The 21,302-nt window shown below is 40.0% G+C and overlaps 1 protein-coding gene across 3 annotated transcripts in view; it reads left to right on the plus strand.

Moving 5' to 3' along the window:
* Positions 1-21,302, plus strand: part of LOC127570729 (adenylate cyclase type 2-like) — a 390,852-nt gene that overhangs the window by 299,988 nt on the left and 69,562 nt on the right. For all 3 annotated transcript variants that reach the window (XM_052016520.1, XM_052016521.1, XM_052016522.1), the window contains exons 10-11: positions 4,426-4,584; positions 17,292-17,424. In XM_052016520.1, the coding sequence (XP_051872480.1) occupies positions 4,426-4,584; positions 17,292-17,424 (292 nt within the window). The remainder of the gene's footprint in view (positions 1-4,425; positions 4,585-17,291; positions 17,425-21,302) is intronic.

The raw sequence follows: 21,302 nt of genomic DNA on the forward strand, positions 1-21,302 counted from the left end.
TCCCTCACATCCCACCTTCCGTCATGCACAATTTCTTCTACTGCCTCTTATAATCTAGATGGTTCAAATGCAACGCTCTCTCCTTCTTCCTCCTCTCCAATGACCATTTGCTTTCATTATTTTCGATGCTTATGGTGTCTCACCTGGGCAGGCCAACTCTGATGACCCATGTGACTCCGAAGCAGAAGATATGCCATCAGTGTATCTATCATTCCCATCCACCTGCTCTGATCACTTTCCAGGCAGCAGTATCAGAATCAGAATCGGGTTTATTATCACTGTCTTATATGACATGAAATATGTTGTTTTGCGGCAGCAGTACAGTGCAAAGACATAAAGAACTATAAATTACAAAATAAATAAATACTGCAAATAAAAGGAATAACAAGGTAGTGTTCATGGGTTCATGGACCATTCAGAAAATTGATGGTGGAGGGGAAGAAGCTGTTCCTAAGTCGTTGAGTGTGGGTCTTCAGGCTCCTGTACCTCCTCCCCGATGGTAGTAACGATAAGAGGGCATGTCCCGGGTGGTGAGGGTTCTTAGTGATGGATGCCGCCTTCTTGAGGCACTGCCACTTGAAGATGTCCTCGATGGTGAAGGAGCTGGCTGAGTCTACAATCCTCTGCAAGCTCTTACAGTCCTGTGCATTGGAGCCTCCATACCAGGCTGTGATGCAACCAGTCAGAATGCTCTCTGTTGTACATCTGTAGAAATTTGCAAGAGTCTTTGGTAACATACCAAATCTCTTCAAACTCCTGACAAAGTAGAGCTGCTGGCGTGCCTTCTTCGTGATTGCATTAATGTGTTGGGCCCATGATAGATCCTCTGAGATGTTGACACCCAGGAACTTGAAGCTGGAGTACTTCACTACTTACATCCTTCCAGCCTAAAAAGGGCACACATATTCCCTTTCTGTTTTCTATGTGACAGCCAGTTTTCAATCCATGCTAAAACGTTTCCTCCACTAGCATGGATTCTTAATTTTGTGGCCTGTTAAGTGACGCCTTGTCAAATGCCTTTGAAAATCCAAATACACTGTATGTACAGGCCCCTCTCTATCAATTCTCCCTGTCACATCCTCAAAGAATTCGAGAAAATTTGTCAAACATTGGTTCCCGCTTGATTCAAGTGAAGTCCATCCCAAAAGAACAGTACCGGTGCCAGTGCAATAATTGTGTGGGCATTAGTGTTCTGAGATAGTGTTTCAGTTGCCTGCGAACTGGAGGGACCTTGCAATACACAATACATCTGGTCTCCAAATTATTTGTTGCTTGTTGTTTCCTCCACAGCAGTTAATACAGGTTCAGCCCTTGCCAGAAGCTAAAAGATTGAAATGTAGATGACAGAGGAAGAGAGGACAACATAACAACATCAGATGGAGGAACAGGAGTATACCATTAATTCTCTCAGGCCTGCTGTGCCATTCAACAAGATGATAGCCGATATTCTGTCTCAAATGCCAATAGTCTGCCTTATCCCCATTTCTTTCGATTTCTTTAATATCCTAAAATCTACCAATCTCTGTTTTGATTGCAATCAATCTGCACAGCCATCCAGGGTAGAGAAATGCAATGACTCACCACCATTTGAGTGAAGAAGTTCCTTTTCATTTCAGTCCTAAGTAGCCCAGCCCTTATTTTCAGACTGTGGCACTAACTTCCTGACGACTTAGCCAGAGGAAATATCCTCTCTACATCTAACCTATCAGTCAATAAACACTACTTCGAGTGGTGAGTCCTCCCTCCCAACCAAGGAGGAGGTACTTTCAGCCAACAAGGCAGATTAAACCCAGTTATTTTATTTTAAATGGAGCGCATTTATTTTGAGGAGTAAATTCTAACAGAGATTTCAATTCTACAAAGGATCTCCAAAAACAAGTCCAATTCTTACAAAACTAGAAAACCATACCAATGAGTTGCAGATGAACATGTCATCCATCGCAAAAAGAAGGCTCTGGGAAGAGATCCTTCTTGGGTCGAGGCTAAGGAGTGGACTCTATATCTTCATCTCTGTAACTCCTCTCCACCCTTACTGCCTTCTATTATTTATATCATTTTTTTCTCCAGTCACCTGTGTGTGATGTTTTCATAACTGCATTGATCAGGTCAGATGGCAGGATGCTTAGGTTTACATAGACAATGTTGTTTCTTCTGATTAGGTTGAAGTGTCAGTTAAGTTAACAACAGGCTTCCTGAGCCTGGACAGTATTATTTCTCAAGAGCATGGGTAAAAAGTACCATTTAAAGATGAACAATAAATATCTTGAACCTTGGACAGTTTCTTCCACTTTGTTAAAAAGCTGAATTTAGCAAAAAGCCTCCTGACCCTGGATAGTGAATACCCGTCACACAGAGGACTCAGAACAAACTTCTGGAAGTCACTTACCTGCACAAACACGAACAGCCTTTTGGTAAACTACATAAATTCTTAGACCCTAGTTTTAAAGTGTGTGCAAATGCAAGGAGACTGGATGGTGAACCAATTACAAATCTTTCTAGGTGTCATAGGAAGGTAAGAAAAGATATTAAAAAAAGAATATGTGACCCTTTAGTTCATAAACAGAAGCATTGATTACAAAACCAATGTGTTATGTGAAGCCTTTATAAATCACTGGTTAGGTCTCATTTGTAGTATTATGTCCAGCTCAGGCAGCACCTCAGGAAAGATGTCAAGACCTTAGAGAGGGAGCAGACAGAGGGAAACAAGACTTCATTAGTTGGAACAACTACAGAAGCTGGTTTGTTCTCCTCAGTGCAGAGAATGGGCAGTGAGAATTTAGCAGATACAGTATGTTCAAAATCACCAACGTGGACTTAATGCAACTGGGAAAAGAACAAGAGGCCACAATGAGGATAAAAAGTATTTTGTATTGTGACCTTAGGCACGCACTCCTTAAAGAATGATAGAAACAGATTCAAATATAACTTTCAAAACATGTTTGAAGAAATAGTTGAAAAGGAACGATTTGCAGGGAAAGAGCAGGTTTTCTTTCAACCTGACACAGTCGTGATCTTCTGTACTGTATCATTCAGTGAATCAAAAATATCATGTTGATTTTATAATATTATAGTGATTTTATGTTATGCCTTCTGCTATCAGAATTCTTGACATGTAAAAGCTGTGCTGTAGTTGTGCCACAGCCCTCTAATCATCTGTAGTGGAGACATATAGATTTGCTATTTAGTATAATTGAAAAAGGTGAATGAAAGGTCAATAATAATTTGCATTGCTAGTTCTTTAGTCTGAAAGCAGTTAGTGGTGGCAAGCTATTTGTGATAATGGATACAGCCTTTGCCATCTGTAACAGGCTGTCTCCCAATATTTTTCCCACTGCATTCGGAGTACCACATTGCATTGACAATGCTTGTTCTACTTACCATTCTTGCTGAGCTATTCAGTTTTATTCACATGTTAAGTATTTCAGCAGAACAAATGATTTGAAAGCCATTGATAATCAAATGAGAGAAGGATCATTTACAGAACAGCACAACATATTGAGGATCACTGATCAAGCTGATACCTTTACGTGTCTTGCTTTTTGAGGTTGTTTTAAAATTAGGAAATAACTGCTGGTCACTCGGTAAAGTGATTTGCACATGAATAAATCATTATAAGCTATTGAAATGCAACATTTCAAAAAGCCCATTACTTTCCTTAAGAACTTGACATTCAGTAGCAATTTGCATCTGGAAGTGGGAAAATCATTCTATCTCAACAGTACCTGTCTAATGAGTCCCCTTCTACAAAACACCAGTTGAATGAATAAGTAAATTTAAACTGCTTCATTCATGTAGATTGATTGTATTCAGTTGGAGGACCCATTCCAAAAATTAGAGCAAGATGGGACATGCTCTTGAAGACAGAACCCAAGGCATGCATGCATTTGGCCCTATAGCTATACCGACAAACCACCTACAAGCTGTAGGCAATCATTTCAATATTCCAAGCAAGTTTGCAAAATAATCTGGAGTGTTAATTTTTGGCTGATAGATTAATTAAAGTAAGGGTATTCATGAGGAAGATTGGAGGAGGACTGAAATAAACATGGTGTGAAGGAAGGTAGAGAAACAAAGGACTATAGATGAAAAACATGATGATGCTGGAGGAACTCAGACGGCCAGGCAGCATCCGTAGAGAAAAGCAGGTAGTCAACATTTCGGGTCAGGACCCAAAACATTGACTGCCTGATTTCCTCCATAGATGCTGCCTGGCCTGCTGAGTTCTTCCAGCATCACAGTGTAAAGGAAATTCCCTGATCTGCCACTCTCCCTTCTCAAGCTGCTGTGAAAATGAAAATCCACTCCACATTTGCTGAAAAGAGTTGGCACTAGAATTCTGAAATGGATAACTGGGAGTTAATTTTCAATTTGTTCTCAACCTTGAACAAAAGTTGCTCATACTCGTTTCCATCTTGTACTTTTAAGGAAGGTAAGAGATGCCACAGGAGTTGATATAAACATGCGTGTGGGAGTTCATTCAGGGAACGTTCTATGTGGTGTCATCGGATTACAGAAATGGCAGTATGATGTCTGGTCACACGATGTTACCCTTGCGAATCACATGGAAGCAGGAGGTGTTCCAGGGTAAGCAAGCTTCAAATGTTCTACTATGTTTAATGTTTGGCTTTTAAATTTATTAGCTATCTTTCCATATGTCTACTACCTATACTCTATTTAAGAGGAAAACTAACAGCCAAGATTGGCGAATACGAGGTTCATTTCCTGCATATCTTTCCCTCCTGGCTAGTTTCTTCAGAAGTAATGAAGCCAGCAGCAGCACATTGTCAGTACTTCTTGTTCCACATTTCTCCTTCAGCTTTGCAATATTAATGACATTTTTCCTTGTGGCTATCAGCTTCAATCCAGATTTCTCATGTTGTTTTAACATTGAAGGCAGTGGATAAATTGTACAAGGGACAATTTCAATTCCATTGAGGAGGTCGGTGTTGAACTTGGAAGGTGTGTTGCTATACTGGAAGAGAGGAAAACCAGTGAGTAAACAGCCATAGACGTAAAGAAGAAAAGGGACTTCCTCCCACCATTTCTGGAAGTTGTTGGGGTGAAGGCTACTATCAATCTCCTCCCCCCCTGACCTTTCTATTCTGCTTTATGATCTAACCTCAACCTCATCCCTTCTGATCTCATCTTGCCAACTACTTCAATCTCCTTGCTTCCACCCTCCAAAATCTACTGACCTCCCTCACCCCAGCCACCACTAATTTTTTCCACCTTCCACCCTTCTGAATTCTCCTGACACCCCTGCCCCCTTCCCAACCCCTCTGTCCCCCTCCCCCACCCTACCCCCAGCCTCCAGCCCAACCCATCTTCCTACCTCCCCCTCTCTGCTCTCTGGCTGCAGCCTGGTGTTGGATAAGCAGCCAGTTTGTTCATTTGATTGATGTAGACTGCAAAAGGAGACAGAAATGTTAACCCAAAACTTGCCTGTATTCTCTCTCAGCCTCCTGGTAAATATCAGCAACAAAGATTCTAATCACAAAAAGGTGCTGTATCAGATTGTAGAAATTGCTCTACCCATTTGAAACATCGTGATCCTGAGATTTGTAATTTCCTACAATTGAGAAAAGAGTGTGAAGTGTTTTAACGTCAGCCAGATTAGACACTGCAAACGGACAAGTCATCAAGCTAAGTAATTTTGGAAAAAAATTTTTGCTTTACACCTGGTTTAAGTTAATAATCAATTTCAAAGATGTAACTTTCAAAGACTCTGACATTACCAGAGAGCAGGGAGTAAATGGTGGCTTCATTTGCTCTTGGGAGACCCAAAAGAATAGATTTTTCTCAGGTATTGCCATGGAAGGTGCAGATTACTATTTCAGTTCTCTGTTTTGCAGCCAATCAGATTGAGGAGATATCTGTTTGTTCACTGCGTAAACCTTCAGAACTGGCTGCATCCAATGAGGGAGAGGGAGGAGAGAGGGATCAGTTCTTAGGGGGCAATGAGGTGGGGTCTGGATAGACTAGGGTCAGAAAGATGTTAATTGAGGACCTGAAGAGATCAGCAGTCAGAGGAGACATCAGTGGGCGGGGGTAGATGGGAAGATGTGGGGGAGCTATGGGCTGGAATGATTAGACATCAGAAATACTCTGAGTGAAGGGGGGTCAGGTGCACGTCAGTGGAGAGCCTGGAAAGATCAGACATTTGGGGACAGGGAAGACGCAAGTGGGTGAGCCCAAAGCTATTGGGAATTGGGGATCCCGCAGAGATTTTAGGTCAGGATGGAACATTGCTGGGCTGGCCTTGTGGTATCAAGGGAGAAGGGGGACAAGGTCACAGGACTTGGAAGTCTGGTGGAAATGTTGTTGGCTGTGAGGGGCCCCAGGACTGTATGTGTGAGAAATTCCAAGCCAGAGGGAGGTTTCCTTCATGAGAGGAAACATTCATGGTATTCCTGGCTCTCTGAAGCTGCTGGAAAAAATCCTTTTCTTACATCATTCCTCACTACACCCGACTACAAACCCCCACCCCACACCACCAACAATACTGGATTTTCTGAGGTCAAGATGTGTAGCAAAATGGCATTAAAATGGAATAGAGAAAAGATCTGAATCATGGACTTCAGTAAGGGATTTGACAAGGTCCCTCACGGCTGGCTGATCCAGAAGGTTAAAATGCATTGGATCCATGGAAACTTTGCAGTTTGGATTCAGAATTGACTTGCCCTTAGAAAACAGAGGGTAATGGTGGAATATTCTGGCTGGAGGTCCATGACCAGTGGTGTTCATCAGGGATCATTGCTGGGACCTGTTATTCCAGGATACAGATGTGTCAGATGTGATACAGAGGGATGAATAACAGGTGGGGGAGTTGCACGATTGATCAGGAAGAATATCACAGTGGCACTTAGAGAGGATGTCCTGGAGGGGGAAAGTGTTAAGTTAGGACAAGACTGTTTTTAACAGTATTAGGCAAGAGCTGGGGAGAGTAGACGGAGCACCTGTTGCTAAGTAACTCCACATCTGACATGTGGGAGTCGTTTAAATGCCAGCTGGTCAGAATTCTGGACCAACATGTTCCTGTGAAGAAGTTAGAAAAGGAGGGCAAGGTTCAAGAACCTTGGATGACAAAAGATCTTGCAAATTTAGTCAAAATGAAGAAAAGAAACATGTGTAAGATTTAGGAAGCTGGTGTTGGACAGATGCCTTGACGAATATAAAGGAAGTAGAAGAGAACTTAAACAGGGAATCAGGAGGACTAAAAGGTGCCATGTAATGTCCTTGGTGACAGGATTAAAGAGAACTCCAAGGCATTAAAAACAAGAGGGTTACTAGGGAGAGGATGGGATCACCCAAAGACAAAGACAGGAATTTATGCCTGAAGTCAGAGGAAGTGGGCAAGGCACGAAATGAGTACTTACATCAGTATTCACCAAGGAGATGGACGTTGTGGATACTGAGATCAGGGAGGGGAACGCTGATATTCTAGGGCATGTTGACATCAAGAAGGAGGAGATGTTGGGTCACTTGAAGGGGATTAAGATGATGTTGCCAGGACCTGTTGGGATCTATCCCAGGTTAATGAGAAAGGTGAGAGAAGTAAGGGAGGAGATTGATGGGGCCTTGACTGAGATCTTTGTATACTCTTTAGCCACAGGCAGGGTCCCAGAGGACTGGATAACGGCAAGTGTGGTTCCTTTGTTTAAGAAGGTCTGTAGAGACAAACGAGGAAATTACAGGCCGATGAACGTTACATCAGTGGTAGACAAATTATTAGAGAACTTTCCGAGGGATTTGATCTATTCACATCTGGAAATGCATAGATTTATTAGGGACAGTCAGCATGGCTTTTGCAGGGTAGGTCATGTCTTATAAATTTGATTGAGTTTTTTGAGGAGGCAACAAAGATGATTGATGAGGGCAGGGTTGTGAATTTTGTCTACATGGACTTTGGTAAAGCTTTTGACTAGGTCCCACATGGTAGGCTGATGCAGAAGATTAAAGCACATGGGACTGGATTCAAAATTGGCTTGGCTCTAGAAGACAGGATGTAGTGGTGGACTGGTGTTACTCTGACTGGAGGTCTGTTACCGGTGGTCTACCACAAGGATCAGAGCTGGGACCTCTGTTGTTGTGATATACATAAATGATTTGGATGAAAATGCAGGTGGGCTGATTAGTAAGATTGCAGATGATGCAAAAATTGGCAGGGTTGTGGATGGTTAGGAAGGTTGCAAAGGATGAGTTAGAAATATGGACAGAGGAATGGCAGATGGATTTAATGTAGACAAATGTGAGTTATTACATTTTGGGAGGTCCAAATGTGAGGGGAAAGTGTACAGTTAATGGCAGGACCTTCAGGTGCAAGTCCATAGCTCCCTGAAAGTGGCAACACAAATAGATAGGGTGGTAACAAAAGCCTACGGCATGCTTGCCTTCATCGGTCGGGTGTTGAGTATAAAAGTCAGAAAGTCATGTTGCAGCTGTATATAACTTTGGCTAGGCTTCATTTGAAGTATTGGGTCCAATTTTGGTCGCCACACTACAGGGAGGATGTGGAGACTTTGGAGAGGGTGCAGAAGAGCTTCGGCAGGATTAGAGAGTATTAGCTAATAAGGAGATGTTGGACAAACTTGGATTGTTTTCTCCAGAGCAATGGAGGCTGAAGAGTGACCTGATTAAACCACATAACATTCTGAGAGGTATAGATAGGCTGGATAGTCGGAGTCTTTTTCCCAGGATGGAAATGTCAAATACTAGAGGGCAGAACTTTAAGGTGAGAGGGGGAAAGTTTATAGGAAGTTTACAAGGCAAGCTTTTTTTACACGGAGTGGTGGGTACCTGGAATGCACTGCCGGGGGAAGTGGTGGAAGCAGATACAATAGAAATGTTTAAGAGGCATTTAGACAGACACATGAACAGGCAGGGAATGGAGGGATATAGAGCATATGCAGGTCAGATTAGTTTCAATTGACATCATGGTCAGTACAAATGCCATGGGTCATGCTGTACTGTTGTTCCTTCTATGTCCTAATACAGGCACACCTTTTCTCAATGATGCCTTGTGCAATAACATCTGGGGGAAGAAACAGCAGGCTCCCAATCACAGATTTAAAAATATTGTTAGTTAAATGCATCATTAGGGAAATGTAGCGAGGTGGAAAACACTCAATTAGGACATCTAGTTATTATCCATAATTTGGCTTCCTGTCAAATAATACATTATTGCAAGTGTCTGCAGGACCTAATTATCTGATTAATGGTTTATCACAAAATTGTGCTGCATTAAATGTGGAACCCTTATTAATATTTAACCAAGGATGCAGCTGTTCCCGGTTGAGGTTTAAGCCCTGAAGTACACAAGAAGCAAAATTTTCCACTTGCAACAATACCGGTTTTGTTTGTAGCAGTCATAACACGTTTCAAGGCCTGGAACTGAAACAAGGCGAGTTTGTTCTGGCATAAAACAAGATTCCTTCCTCTATCTGTGTTCCTTGTTGTGCCCATGATAAACATCTAAAGAACTAAAAACAAGTGCACCATAGATGCTGGAAATCCAAGATAAAAATTCTGAAAGTTAGGTTGCATCAAAGCAGATAGAAAACATAACTTAACCATTCAAGCCATGACGAATTTTCAGAAAAAGGAACAGACCTAAGGAAATAGGGAGCACTTAGTAACTGCTCTTTGTCATGAGTTTTGAAAATGATGTTTGGGTTGGCCTGAGAAAAAAACTGTACTGAATGATTGGAGGGAAATAGATCTGAGCTAATCAAATGAGTAGACAAATTGGCATAATTGACATCAGGTGAAGTAAAAGGACCAGGTGGAAGAGAAATTATGAAGCTTGGAGGGTCAGGACTGGTGGGGGGGGAAGGCTCCTGGCCAGACACAGAGGTGAAGACGGTGACATCATGTTGCACTCTAAGGAGTTTTTGCGGGAAGAGTCCTTCAGCAATCAAACCTCTCTGTACAGTATGTAATCATCCCCTAATCTGTCCTCTGGTGGTAAAATCACAGATTCTTAACTCTATTATGCTGGCTTCAAGTTTTCTAGACCAGTATGCCAAGTGAGTTTTTAAAGGGAACATGGAACACAGAACACAGGAACAGGTCCTTCAGCCCACCATGTTTGTGCTGACCATGATGCCAATCTAAACTGATCCTATCTTCCTGCATATGATCCATTTCCCTCTATTCCCTGCCCTGTTCATATATCTGTCTAAATGCCTCTTAAATGTTGCTGTCATATCTGCTTCCACCACTTTCTTCAGTATCCTGGGACAGATCCCATCAGGCCCTGGGGTTTTTCAAGACACCCAACACCTTTTTTAATATTGATGATCTAGAATATCAATATACCCCTCCATAATCTCAGCATCATCCATGTCTTTCTCCTTGGTGAATACCCATGTGAAGTACCAGAATGTAAGAAGATTTGGTATTTTCATTTACATGGGAAGTCCATTACGATAAATCTCTTCTTCAAGCACTTCTTGGAACTTTTACACTGCATATGATATAAATGTTATTCTGGGATATTCTATTGGCAATACATATATAGCTGCGAAAAGGGAATGTTGCCAAAATTGACAAGTGGCAGAAACAGGGATCCAGATTTTCATTACTGTGATACAAATGAGTTTTAATGTCATAATGTTATAAGTTGTGATAAATCACCTTTTGCGGAACATTTTATTACCTGCAAAATGTTCTCCTGTTGTTCTATTAATAAGCCTCAGAAGTCATTGAATGTAAAGTGAGTAAATATGAATTCATCCATTAACAAACAGCAACCAAATTATTTAAGCTGTTATAAAATCAGTTTTGAAAGGTTGTCAGGATTACTCATATTTCAAATACAACAGTTTGAAACACAATAATGAATATTTTAAATCTGTATCTAAATTATAAGCTATGAAATACATTTTGAAAGTAAACTATTATTTATCCTTGTTCTCACTAAAGTCTGTTTCTGGCTTTGAAGGTAAGTTTAGTTTGGCACATACCTTCATTCATGCTGGTCCTGCCAGCTTTCTGCTTCCCTATGGCCAGGCGCTGTGCCAGATGTGAGCATAAGCTACTGAACAATGCTGGTGATAAATTTGCTTAGGATCCATTAGAAACACAATGGTTATTGTTGTTTCACTTAACAAGATTTTCTTTTGTAAATTAAAGTTAAGCTAACTTAATTGTTATTGCCCAAATGCGGAAGCTGATATCACACTTATCCGGTACAGTCCTTTCAGGAGTTTTTGGGTTCAAGAGGAAGACATCTAATTCCCATGGGTCATGTGCCTCTGTAGGCATGTCTTTGGCACCTGCATTTCCCTTGCAATAGAAAAAACCCTGTTTCTACCCTGTGGACAACAGCCATATCCCCCTCAGCCCTTATCTAAATAGGCTGAACCAGCTATTTAAAAAGAGACTTGCCATCTCAACTTCCCTTCCCTGGTCTCCATGAGTACAGCTCATCAGTCTAATAAATGTTGTGTTGTGCTGAGTCCTAAACCAACCAGCAAACACAAAGGTCATGTTATAGTAACCTGGAAAGTCTGGCAGCTGCAGATTTACAGTGCATCTGGTTCCCTACAATTTGCAATTAATTCCACCTTGTTTTTACAGAAGTCAGGGTAGAGGACAGGCAGAATCCCAGTGAGCCAAACTTCTGATGCAATGGGATGGGAAAAGTCAAGAATCTTGACTAAAATTTGTAGCAAACTCTCCTGCAATATTATATTGCTGTGGAAATTGTTGTTGGTTAATTAATCAATTTGTAACTTACATATATTTTTGTGATTTTTGACCTCATTATCATAGTTATCAGGGAATCATATTGACTGTAGTAAATTGTGAAAAACTGTTTTAGCATAGTAGTCATATTTAATTAAACGTTCAGAAGGATCTGGAAATCACATACCAAGATTTTCAGTTTGCCAAACCATTTCAATTTTTGTTTTGCCTTCTAGTGGTAGTTGAATCGTCCTCTTAGGAAATCTTGAAATAGCACTAAGATATCGAATAAAAAAAGTCCTAAATGTAAGTTAATCTAAATAAATGTAAAGTATCATATTTCTGAAGAACAATGTGGCAATATACTCCAAAACATTCTGTTAAGAACATCGAACTGTACAGCACGGGAACAGGCCCTTCAGCCCAGAAAGTTGTGTTGAACTAATTAAGCTAATGACATGATCCATATCCCTCCATTCTCTGCATATTCATGTGCCTATCTAAGATCCTCTTTTAAACACCTCTATTGTATTTGCCTCCACCATCACCTCAGCAGCACATTCCAGGCACCCATGGCACCCTGTGTGAAAAAACTTGCCCCGCACATCTCCTTTGAACTATCCCCCTCTCACCTTAAATGCGTGCCCTTTATATTGGACATGTCAATCCTGGGAAAAAGGTACCGGCTGTCTACTCTTTCTATGCCTCTTATTATTTTATAAACTTCTATCAGGTCTCCCCTCAGCCTCTGCTGCTCCAGAGAAATTAACCCTAGTTTGTCCAACCTCTCCTCATAGCACATGCCTTCTAATCTACGCAGCATCCTGGTAAACATCTTCTGCACCCTTTCAAATGCCTCCACATCCTTCGTATAATGGGACAATCAGAATTGAATGTAATGCTCCAAATGTGGCCTAAACGGAGTTTTATAAAGCTGCAACACACCTTCCTGACTCTTGAACTCAATGCTTCGACTAATAAAGGCAAGCTTACCATATGCCTTCTTTACCAGCCTTTTAACTTGTGCAGCCACTTTCAGGGAGTTACGGACTTGGAACCCAAGATCCCTCTGTGCATCAGCACTGTTTAAGGTTCTGCCATTAACTGTATACTTCCTCTTTGCTTTTGATCTTCAAAGTGCAACACCTCAACTTGCCCAGATTAAACTCCATCTGCCATTTCTCTGCCAATATCTGCAACTGGTCTATATCCCACTGTATCCTTTCACAACCTTCTACACAATCCACAATGCCACCAATCTTTTGTCATCTGCAAACCTACTAACCCACCCATCCACATTTTCATTCAAGTCATATCTATCTATCTATCGATCGATCGATCGATCGATAGATAGATAGATAGATAGATAGATAGATAGATAGATAGATAGATAGATAGATAGATAGATAGATAGATAGATAGAGATATAGATAGAGATATATATAGATATTCAGAGGTCCCAGTATGGATCTCTGCAGAACACCACTTGTCACAGACCTCCAGCCAGAATAAGACCAATTGACCACTACCCTCTGTCTTCTGTGGGCAAGCCAATTCTGAATCCAAATGGCCAAGTCACCATGGATCCCATGCATCTTAATTTTCTGAATGAGCCTGCCATGCTGGACCTTGTTGAATATAGACGACTTCCACAGCTCCTCCTTCATTGATCACCTTCATCACCTCCTTGAAAAACTAAATCAATTTAGAAAGACACGACCTCCCTCTCACAAAACCATGCTGACACTCCCTTATTAGGCCATGCTTTTTCAAATCTCATAAATCCTATCTCTAAGAATCCTCTCCAATAGTTTCCCTACCACTGACGTGACACTCACTGGTCTATAATTTCCAGAATTATTCCTATTTATCTTCCTGAACAAAGGAAAACATCAGCTACTCACCAGTCCTCCAGGACCTTGCATGTGGCTATAGAGGGTACAAAGATCTTGGTCAAGACTCCATCAATCTTATCTCTTGCCTCTCTCAATAACCAGGGGTATATCCCATCAGGCTCTGGGGACATCCACCTTAACATTCTTCAAGAGACCCAACATCACCTCTTTCTTTATCTCAAAATGCACTAGCATATTAGTATGCTCCACACTGATCTTACAATCCTCCATGTCCTTCTCCTTGGTGAATACCAATGCAAGGTACTCATTTAGGACCTCACACACATCCTCCTTCTCCAAACACATGTTCCCTCCTTTATCCTTGAGTGGTCCTACCATCTCCCTAGTTATTCTCTTGCTCTTGATGTGTATATGGAATGCCTTGGGATTCTATTTAATCCTACTTGCCAAGAACACTTCATGGCCCCCACCTCCCCCACCCACCCCCCTTCCCTAGCTCTCCTAATTCCCCTCTTGAGTTCTTTTCTGGCTTCTTTATATTCCTCAAGGGCCCTGTTCGATTTTAGTTTCCTAAACCTTACCTATGCTTCCTTTATCTTCTTGACTAAATTCACCACCCCTTTGGCAATCCAAGGTTCCCTTACCTTGCCATCCTGTCCTTCCTTCTTACTGGAACATACTGGTCCTGTACTCTCTGCAGTTGGTCTTTAAGCAACGTTGACATGTCAGATGTGGACTTGCCCAAAAACAGCTGTTCCCAATTAATTCTCCCTTGCTCCTGCCTAACACTCTCGTAATTTGCCCTCCCCCAATTTAATACTTTCCCTCAAGATCTATTCTTATCTTTATTCATAGCTATCTTAAAACTTACAGAGTTGAGATCACTGTTTCCTAAATGTTCCCCCACTAAAAGGTTAGTCACCTGGCCAGGCTTATTTCCCAATACAAGATCCAGTATGGCCCCTCTTCTAATTAGACTATTCACATACTGTTTTAAGAAACTCTCCTGGATGCACCTAACAAATTCTAACCCATCTAACCCTCTTGCACTAAGGAGGTCCCAGTCTATATTGGGGAAGTTGAAATCACCCATTATGACAACCCTGTTGTTTTCGCACTGTTCCCTAATCTGCCTGCATATCTGCTCCTCAATGTCCTGGTGGCTGTTGGGGATTCTAAGGAACAAGCAAAAAATTGTTGGATATGCACAGATCATGAAAAGCATGATTGCAAGTGAGGATCAGCATAAAAAGAGCTGTGGGATCCTGGATTTTACATATAAAGGCTTTGAATACAAACTAAAAGAGGCGTAATGAATCTGTGCAAGATATTTGAACAACTGAATGCAGATTTATGCAGCTCCTTATTACCAAAAGGATCTACAGAATAAGCGAAATGGAAATTAATTGGATGAAGGCAAGGAAGTGAATTTTGAAATATCCTAGCTGCATTCATTGGAACAGCAATGATTAAGGAATGGTAAAAATGAATGAAACTAGTTCATAGTTATGAAAGTGCTCACAAAAGTAGGCAGTAAAAAAATTATTTCCATTGATAATTAAACACAGTATAGATACAATTCCTGAAACAAAGATCTTTTTGAATATTGAACATATTTCTCCAGGTACCTAGGGAAGCTGAGTCAATTAAGAAAGAGTTGCATAGATAATTACAGCAGAGAAAAATGAAACAGATTAGGGTGAAAACAGAAGAATAACATCAATGGTATTGAAGTTGACAGTTCTGGCTTGGTGTAAATGCAGCTTAGGCATGTTAGAATAAATAAATTCTTTTAATGCTGTAATTTCCAAACTTCCAACTGCAGAAGAGCCATCAAAAGATCCTGGCAGATGGAGTGGATTTGAAAAGCAGAAAGCTGCAGATGCTGGCAATGTGAAATATAAACAGAAAACGTCAGAAATACTCCACAACTATTTGTAGAAAGGGAAACAGAGTGAACATTTCAAATCTATGACTTTTCATTAGAAGTAGGAAAAGATAGAAATCAGATGTGTTGCTGAGAGGAGGAGGGGCAGAGAGAACAGAGACAATGTCTGTGGTGGGGTGGAGATGAGGGGAAACTGAATGTCATGATGCTGGCTGAGGGAGGATGCTGCTGACTGGCAAAGGAGGAGATGGCTCATTAAATCATATTAACCCACAAAGGATTACAGCTATTTATAACCATGTTGCTTACAAACAGAAAAAAACATATATTAGATGTAAAAAGAAGGGTTGTGATCCGTGAAGCAAGTTACATATAAATTCATGTGGTTTACTTATTATAATTTTCCTCTTTGTGAATATAAATTAATGAGACAAGGTGGCCTCGAAGTTCAATCTCATAACAGTTTTGATCTTGCCTAAAATGAAACACTTCTGCAAATGTTTCTGCATCACACTACTAAGCTGATTGGGCGCTTCCCAAAATGATTCACTCTGGCATTCCCAACATGATTTTGTGTATGGTGTGACACCGTTCTTCACACAATGCTTACTCTTGGAGCACTGTAGGAGAAATTAGACCAAGTTGCCCAGGAAAGTCCATCAAACTGCCCTGGATTGGGACTCCTATAAATAAGTCTTTTACCTTTGGTTTCTCAACCCATCCCTTCTCTCCCACATGAAACCAGCCCCTTGCTCTACCTCACCTAATCTGTGTCCTGACACCAGGAGACCCAGACCTACTAACCCATCACAAGCCACGATTCTTGCAGTGAACAGGCCCTTGTTCACTCAACCAATGTCCAAGCCATAGTTCACAGCCAATGGCTTCAATCAGCTCCTCACCTCTGGAACCCCAGATCTGTCCTTAGACACATTTTCCACTACAAAGCAGTGCAAGGCAGAGCCAAAGGCCTTCAGTGTGTCATTGCAATGTGCACTTGGGTGTGCCAAAATTTCAAGACGGTCATACTTTTTTAGTTTTGCATTTTATGTGATTATGAAAAATAGGCAAGAAAACTGAGCTGCGAATTTCCTCTGAATATTCCACCCTGTTTCTGTCATTTCTATTGTGATTTAACAAAGGCTCCACGTTATCATGATGTGTTGGTCACTTTGAATTGAAGGCTTTAAAAACGGGAATGAGTTTGTTTTAGGCGATATTGATTGGTGGACAAATATAAGGATACCATTTCTGCTTTTTTTCAAATGGTACCAGGAGTTCTTTTATCTCCAGCTTAAGTGATGCATTTGTCCTCAACTTAACAACTGATTTCCATTATTTGGTCAATACTACATTGAAGTGTCAGCCCCTATTATAAATGCTGGCCCTGAACTATAATTGGATAGATAAACTTCAGCCTCAGGTGAGAATGTTACAAACAGAATCAAAGTGATGCAAGGAAGGGAGGAGAGCAAGATCGGGGATTACACTTGCAATGAAAACTCAAGAGTATGTTGTCAGCTGTCATGATCATTTAATAGGATAGCGATCTTTCCTTCTCTCTTTCTTCAAGATCTACAACTTCAGCTGGCTTCAACTATCATAATTGTTCCATAATTTCTTTACAACAAAATATAGAGTTGAACTTTGTCTAATTGATATAGTCATTGCATGTAGTTTCTTGGCATCCTGATGTGACTGAGACAACAACACTGAGACATTAAAGATTAATTCTTTTGATCTGTGCATGTTCAGTTTCTAAGTTTGAACTACCATGCAGTTCTTGTCTCTTAACATTTATTTTTTGCATGCTATGTAATATTACATTTTTTTAATGTTCTTATTTTTGATTGTGCTAGTCGTGTGCATATTACATCAATCACACTGGAGCATTTGAATGGTGTGTATAAAGTGGAGGAAGGTAATGGACATATCAGAGATCCCTACCTAAAGGAACATAACATCAGGACCCACCTGGTGATTAACCCAAAGGTAGGTTAATTGGTTAACCTACTCTCCTCTTTACAGTATAAATCTTTAAATTGGTAGCATGTGAACTGTGAACTTGGATCCTGCGTGACTACAAATCTAGAGCAATGTGGCCATCAAGGTCCAATCTGTACTATTCATTCTCAAATATTAGCTGTCTTATTTGAATCTTATGAACCTGAAAATTCATGAATTAGAAAGGATGGTCAGCTGAAAGAAAAAAAATGGTACAAACATTTTAGCAGGAATTTGCCCCTGAACGCACAAAGACTACCATGGATGCTGAGGGGGCTTGCATTTTACTTAAATGGCAAGGTTACTTTGAGAAGAAAAATAACTGGAGAATTGAATAACTCAGAAAAATAAACCTTATTATTTATTAATTGGTTTCTCTCATTCTAGATTTAGCTGTACAATGCATTCATTATGTCATTAACCTGTCCTTGAAAAAAAATTCTAGTTATGAAGCTTTGAATTTACTTTGTGCCATGAAAATAGGTTTAATTTTCAGCTATTTTAATAGTAAATCTAATAATTATAGTTTACTTTGCATTCAGTTGCTTTCTAGCTGGCTTTGTTGTGTTTTATTGTGGGTTTTACTCTTTGACAACCAGACATCAGACATGTAAGGAGGCCCATTAACAATCCAACTAACAGAGAAATCCATTGTGGAGAAATTTGCTAATATGGGGAATGCTAGCTCTCTCCAATAGATATCTGTCCAATATAACCAAATCTAGAGAGTTTGGATAGAAACACATTTTTTGCTGAAACTGCTGAAATTGATCAAATTAAAATCACAGTGCTTATTGCAGAGAGAGTTCAGTCACTGTAACCAGTTGAGGCTCAAATTCTTCTGTTCATTAGTTTTTATTTAGAGAATAGGCAAAGAAGTGTTCCAAATACACAGTTCCAGTGTAACTTAAAAACTGCAGCTAAAACAATAATTATTGTATATTTAAGCATAATTACATGACCTATGTCATCCAATTCTGAGGTTACATATCAGAGGCAAACATTTTCTTGACCAATGTACAAACTATTACTTCTTGACTAACCCAAGTTGAGACCCCTGCCCCTGGTCAGTTTCTGATCCTAACAAAGCATCCCTTTGATTCAGTCAGTCAATCAATGTCACATCCCTCCAAAGTTCATCTGTACTTAATAGGCCTGTTAAGAGTAACCACATTTCTTCTGCTGACTGTTTGTGTTCACTAACATACCACCTCTTCCTTTATTCCTGCTGAGGTTAATTGCTTTAAGAACAAGCCTGTGGCTTTTTTATCTCTTTACATCCAGTAGCTATTGCATAGACTGCTCCTCTGGAACCAATCGGTCAATTAAGTCTTTTCTACATATCCTCATCTGTATTATCCTAACTGACATATCCAGGGACATTATCTTTTAGCGAACATTCCAGTGAGTTGTTGTTTGTTATTAGTTGTACTGACATGCCTGCCAGCTCAATTACAGAAACCATGTCTGAGTGACTTCATCAGATATGGACATTGTTGTGTGACAGCGTGTTTTATACTAAATACATCACTGTTCCAAGAGCCATGAAAATATTCCCCAAAAGTATTCTCTGCCCCTACATTTCAAAGCACTGGTAAATTTCTCTCTGTATGTCCAAATAGGATCATTGATCAATAAAGCTATTGATTAAATCAAAACTGAGTCTCCAATGACAATTCTAACCAGCTGTGTTTCCCTAGCACTGCAAGCTAAATGGGATGCTATGTATCACCTTGTTTCAGGTTACGAAGGCAGCTGCAGAGAATTGACTCACTTCAAACTTCCATCACTTGACTCTTCCAAAGCCCCCTCTAACAAGACCTAGATTATCTGATTGGTTATGAGAATCCTGGATTTGGAAAAGAAAACAAAATTAAATGTTGCATGATAACATAGGGTTTAATAAGATTTATGGCTAGTAGGCCATTTGTTCCATGCCAGCTAATCCTATTTCCATTGCTTCTTTCATTTATATGTTACAAGAATTGAAGTGCTCATGTAAGTGCAATTTAAGTGCATTGAGGCTAACTGCTTCTACTGCCTGTCAGGCAGCAAATTACAGAGAATCTACAGAACTCATGGAATGATATATTTTTTTTCAGTTCCTCTTTTATCCTTTTAATATGATCATAGCATGATAGAACGTGATATAAATACTGGAAGTTTTCTAGTTCAATGTGAAACCAGAGTCTTAAAGATAAACAATGTGAACTAGGAAGGAATAAGGCATGTGTTGGCTGTAGTAGATTAGGAAATTATAGAAGCAAACAATGGCTGACATTTAAAGAATTAGTCCATATTTTACAGCAAATACATGTGCCTTTAAGGCATAAAACTGAACAGGAAAAGAGGTCAAAATGTGACCAACAAGGAAGTTGAAGATAGTATTAGATCAAAAGAAAAGATTTATAATGTTGCCGAAAATGGCTGTAAGCCTGAGGATTTGGGAAAATTTCAGAATTACGCAAAGGAAGATCAAGAGCAACGAACAAACTGCCGGAAGAACTCAGTGGGTCAGGCAGCATCTGTGGAAGAAGAGGGATGGACCTGATGCACAGTCTCGACCCAAAATGTGGACATCCCTCTGCTCCAAACACAGAACTTGCAGCCTCTTGCGTCTGCAAGGAAGATCAACACTTTGGTAAAGAAAGGGAAAGTAGAATATGAGAATAATGTAGCAAGAAACATATAAACAGACTGTAAAAGTTCCATATGTATGTAAGAGTGAAAAGTTTGTCAAAAGTTAGTATGGGTCCTTTACAGACAGAGAAAAGAGAAATTATATAGAGGAATAAGAAACCAGCAGAGAAGTTAAACGTTTACATCAAGCTTGCTTTCACAGAAGAAGACAAAGAAAATATTTGGGAAGTAGTGGAGAACAACAAATATAGAGTGAATGAGCTGGAAAAAAGTATTGGAGAAATTTATGGGGTGGAAAGTCAATAAATCTCTCGGAACTCATACTAACTCCATGTCCATCTGAAAGATGTAGCAATGGAGGTGGGCAACCCTCTGGTTGTTATCCTTCAAAATCGAAAGATAGAAAATGCAACCTCATTATTTAAGAAAGGAGGGAGGGAGAAAATGGGGAACAATTGACCAGTTAGCTAGAAATCAATAGAAGGGAAAGTGCTGGAATCTGTTATGTAATAGTAGTGTTGCAGCAGTAACAGGATACTTAGAAACTAATAATAAAAGACAGAACCAAAATGGGTTTATAAAAGGGAGATCATGTTTGGCAAATCTTTAACCAGTAGATTAGATGAAGGGGAAACAGTGGAGGTGGTGTATTTTGACTTTGAAAGAACTTCAAAAAGGTACACACAAGAGGTTGTTGAACAAAATTGTAGCTTGTGGGAACACCAGCTGTTCATAACCTATATCAATGATTTGAATGAGGGAAAGAATGTAATATCTACAAGTTTGCTAATGATACAGAGTTGCTGATGATACAAAACCAGTCAGCAATGTGAATTATGAGGAGAATGTTGAGAGGTTTCAATGAGAAACAAGCAAGGGAAATGGGCAAGGACATTACAAATGGAATGTCATGTGGAAAATTGTAAGGGCATCGACTTTCTTTTTTAAAAAAATAAAAAAAGCAGAATATTTTTAAATAAGCTGTTGAATAAATGAACTGTTCAAAGGGCCTTGTGCCTCGGTCTCCTTGAATCACTGAAAGTTAATTTGCAGATACAGCAAACAATGAAGAATGCAAATGTTGAAATGCTGGCATTTATTGCATGAGGATATGAGTACAAGAGTAAACACATATTAATTAAATTATATAGCATTCTGGTGAGACTGCACCTGGAATATTATTTAAAGGTTTGATCTCTCTACTTAAGAATATGTTCAAAATGAGG

Source organism: Pristis pectinata, chromosome 5, assembly GCF_009764475.1.
Source record: "Pristis pectinata isolate sPriPec2 chromosome 5, sPriPec2.1.pri, whole genome shotgun sequence".
Taxonomy (NCBI): Eukaryota; Metazoa; Chordata; class Chondrichthyes; order Rhinopristiformes; family Pristidae; genus Pristis; species Pristis pectinata.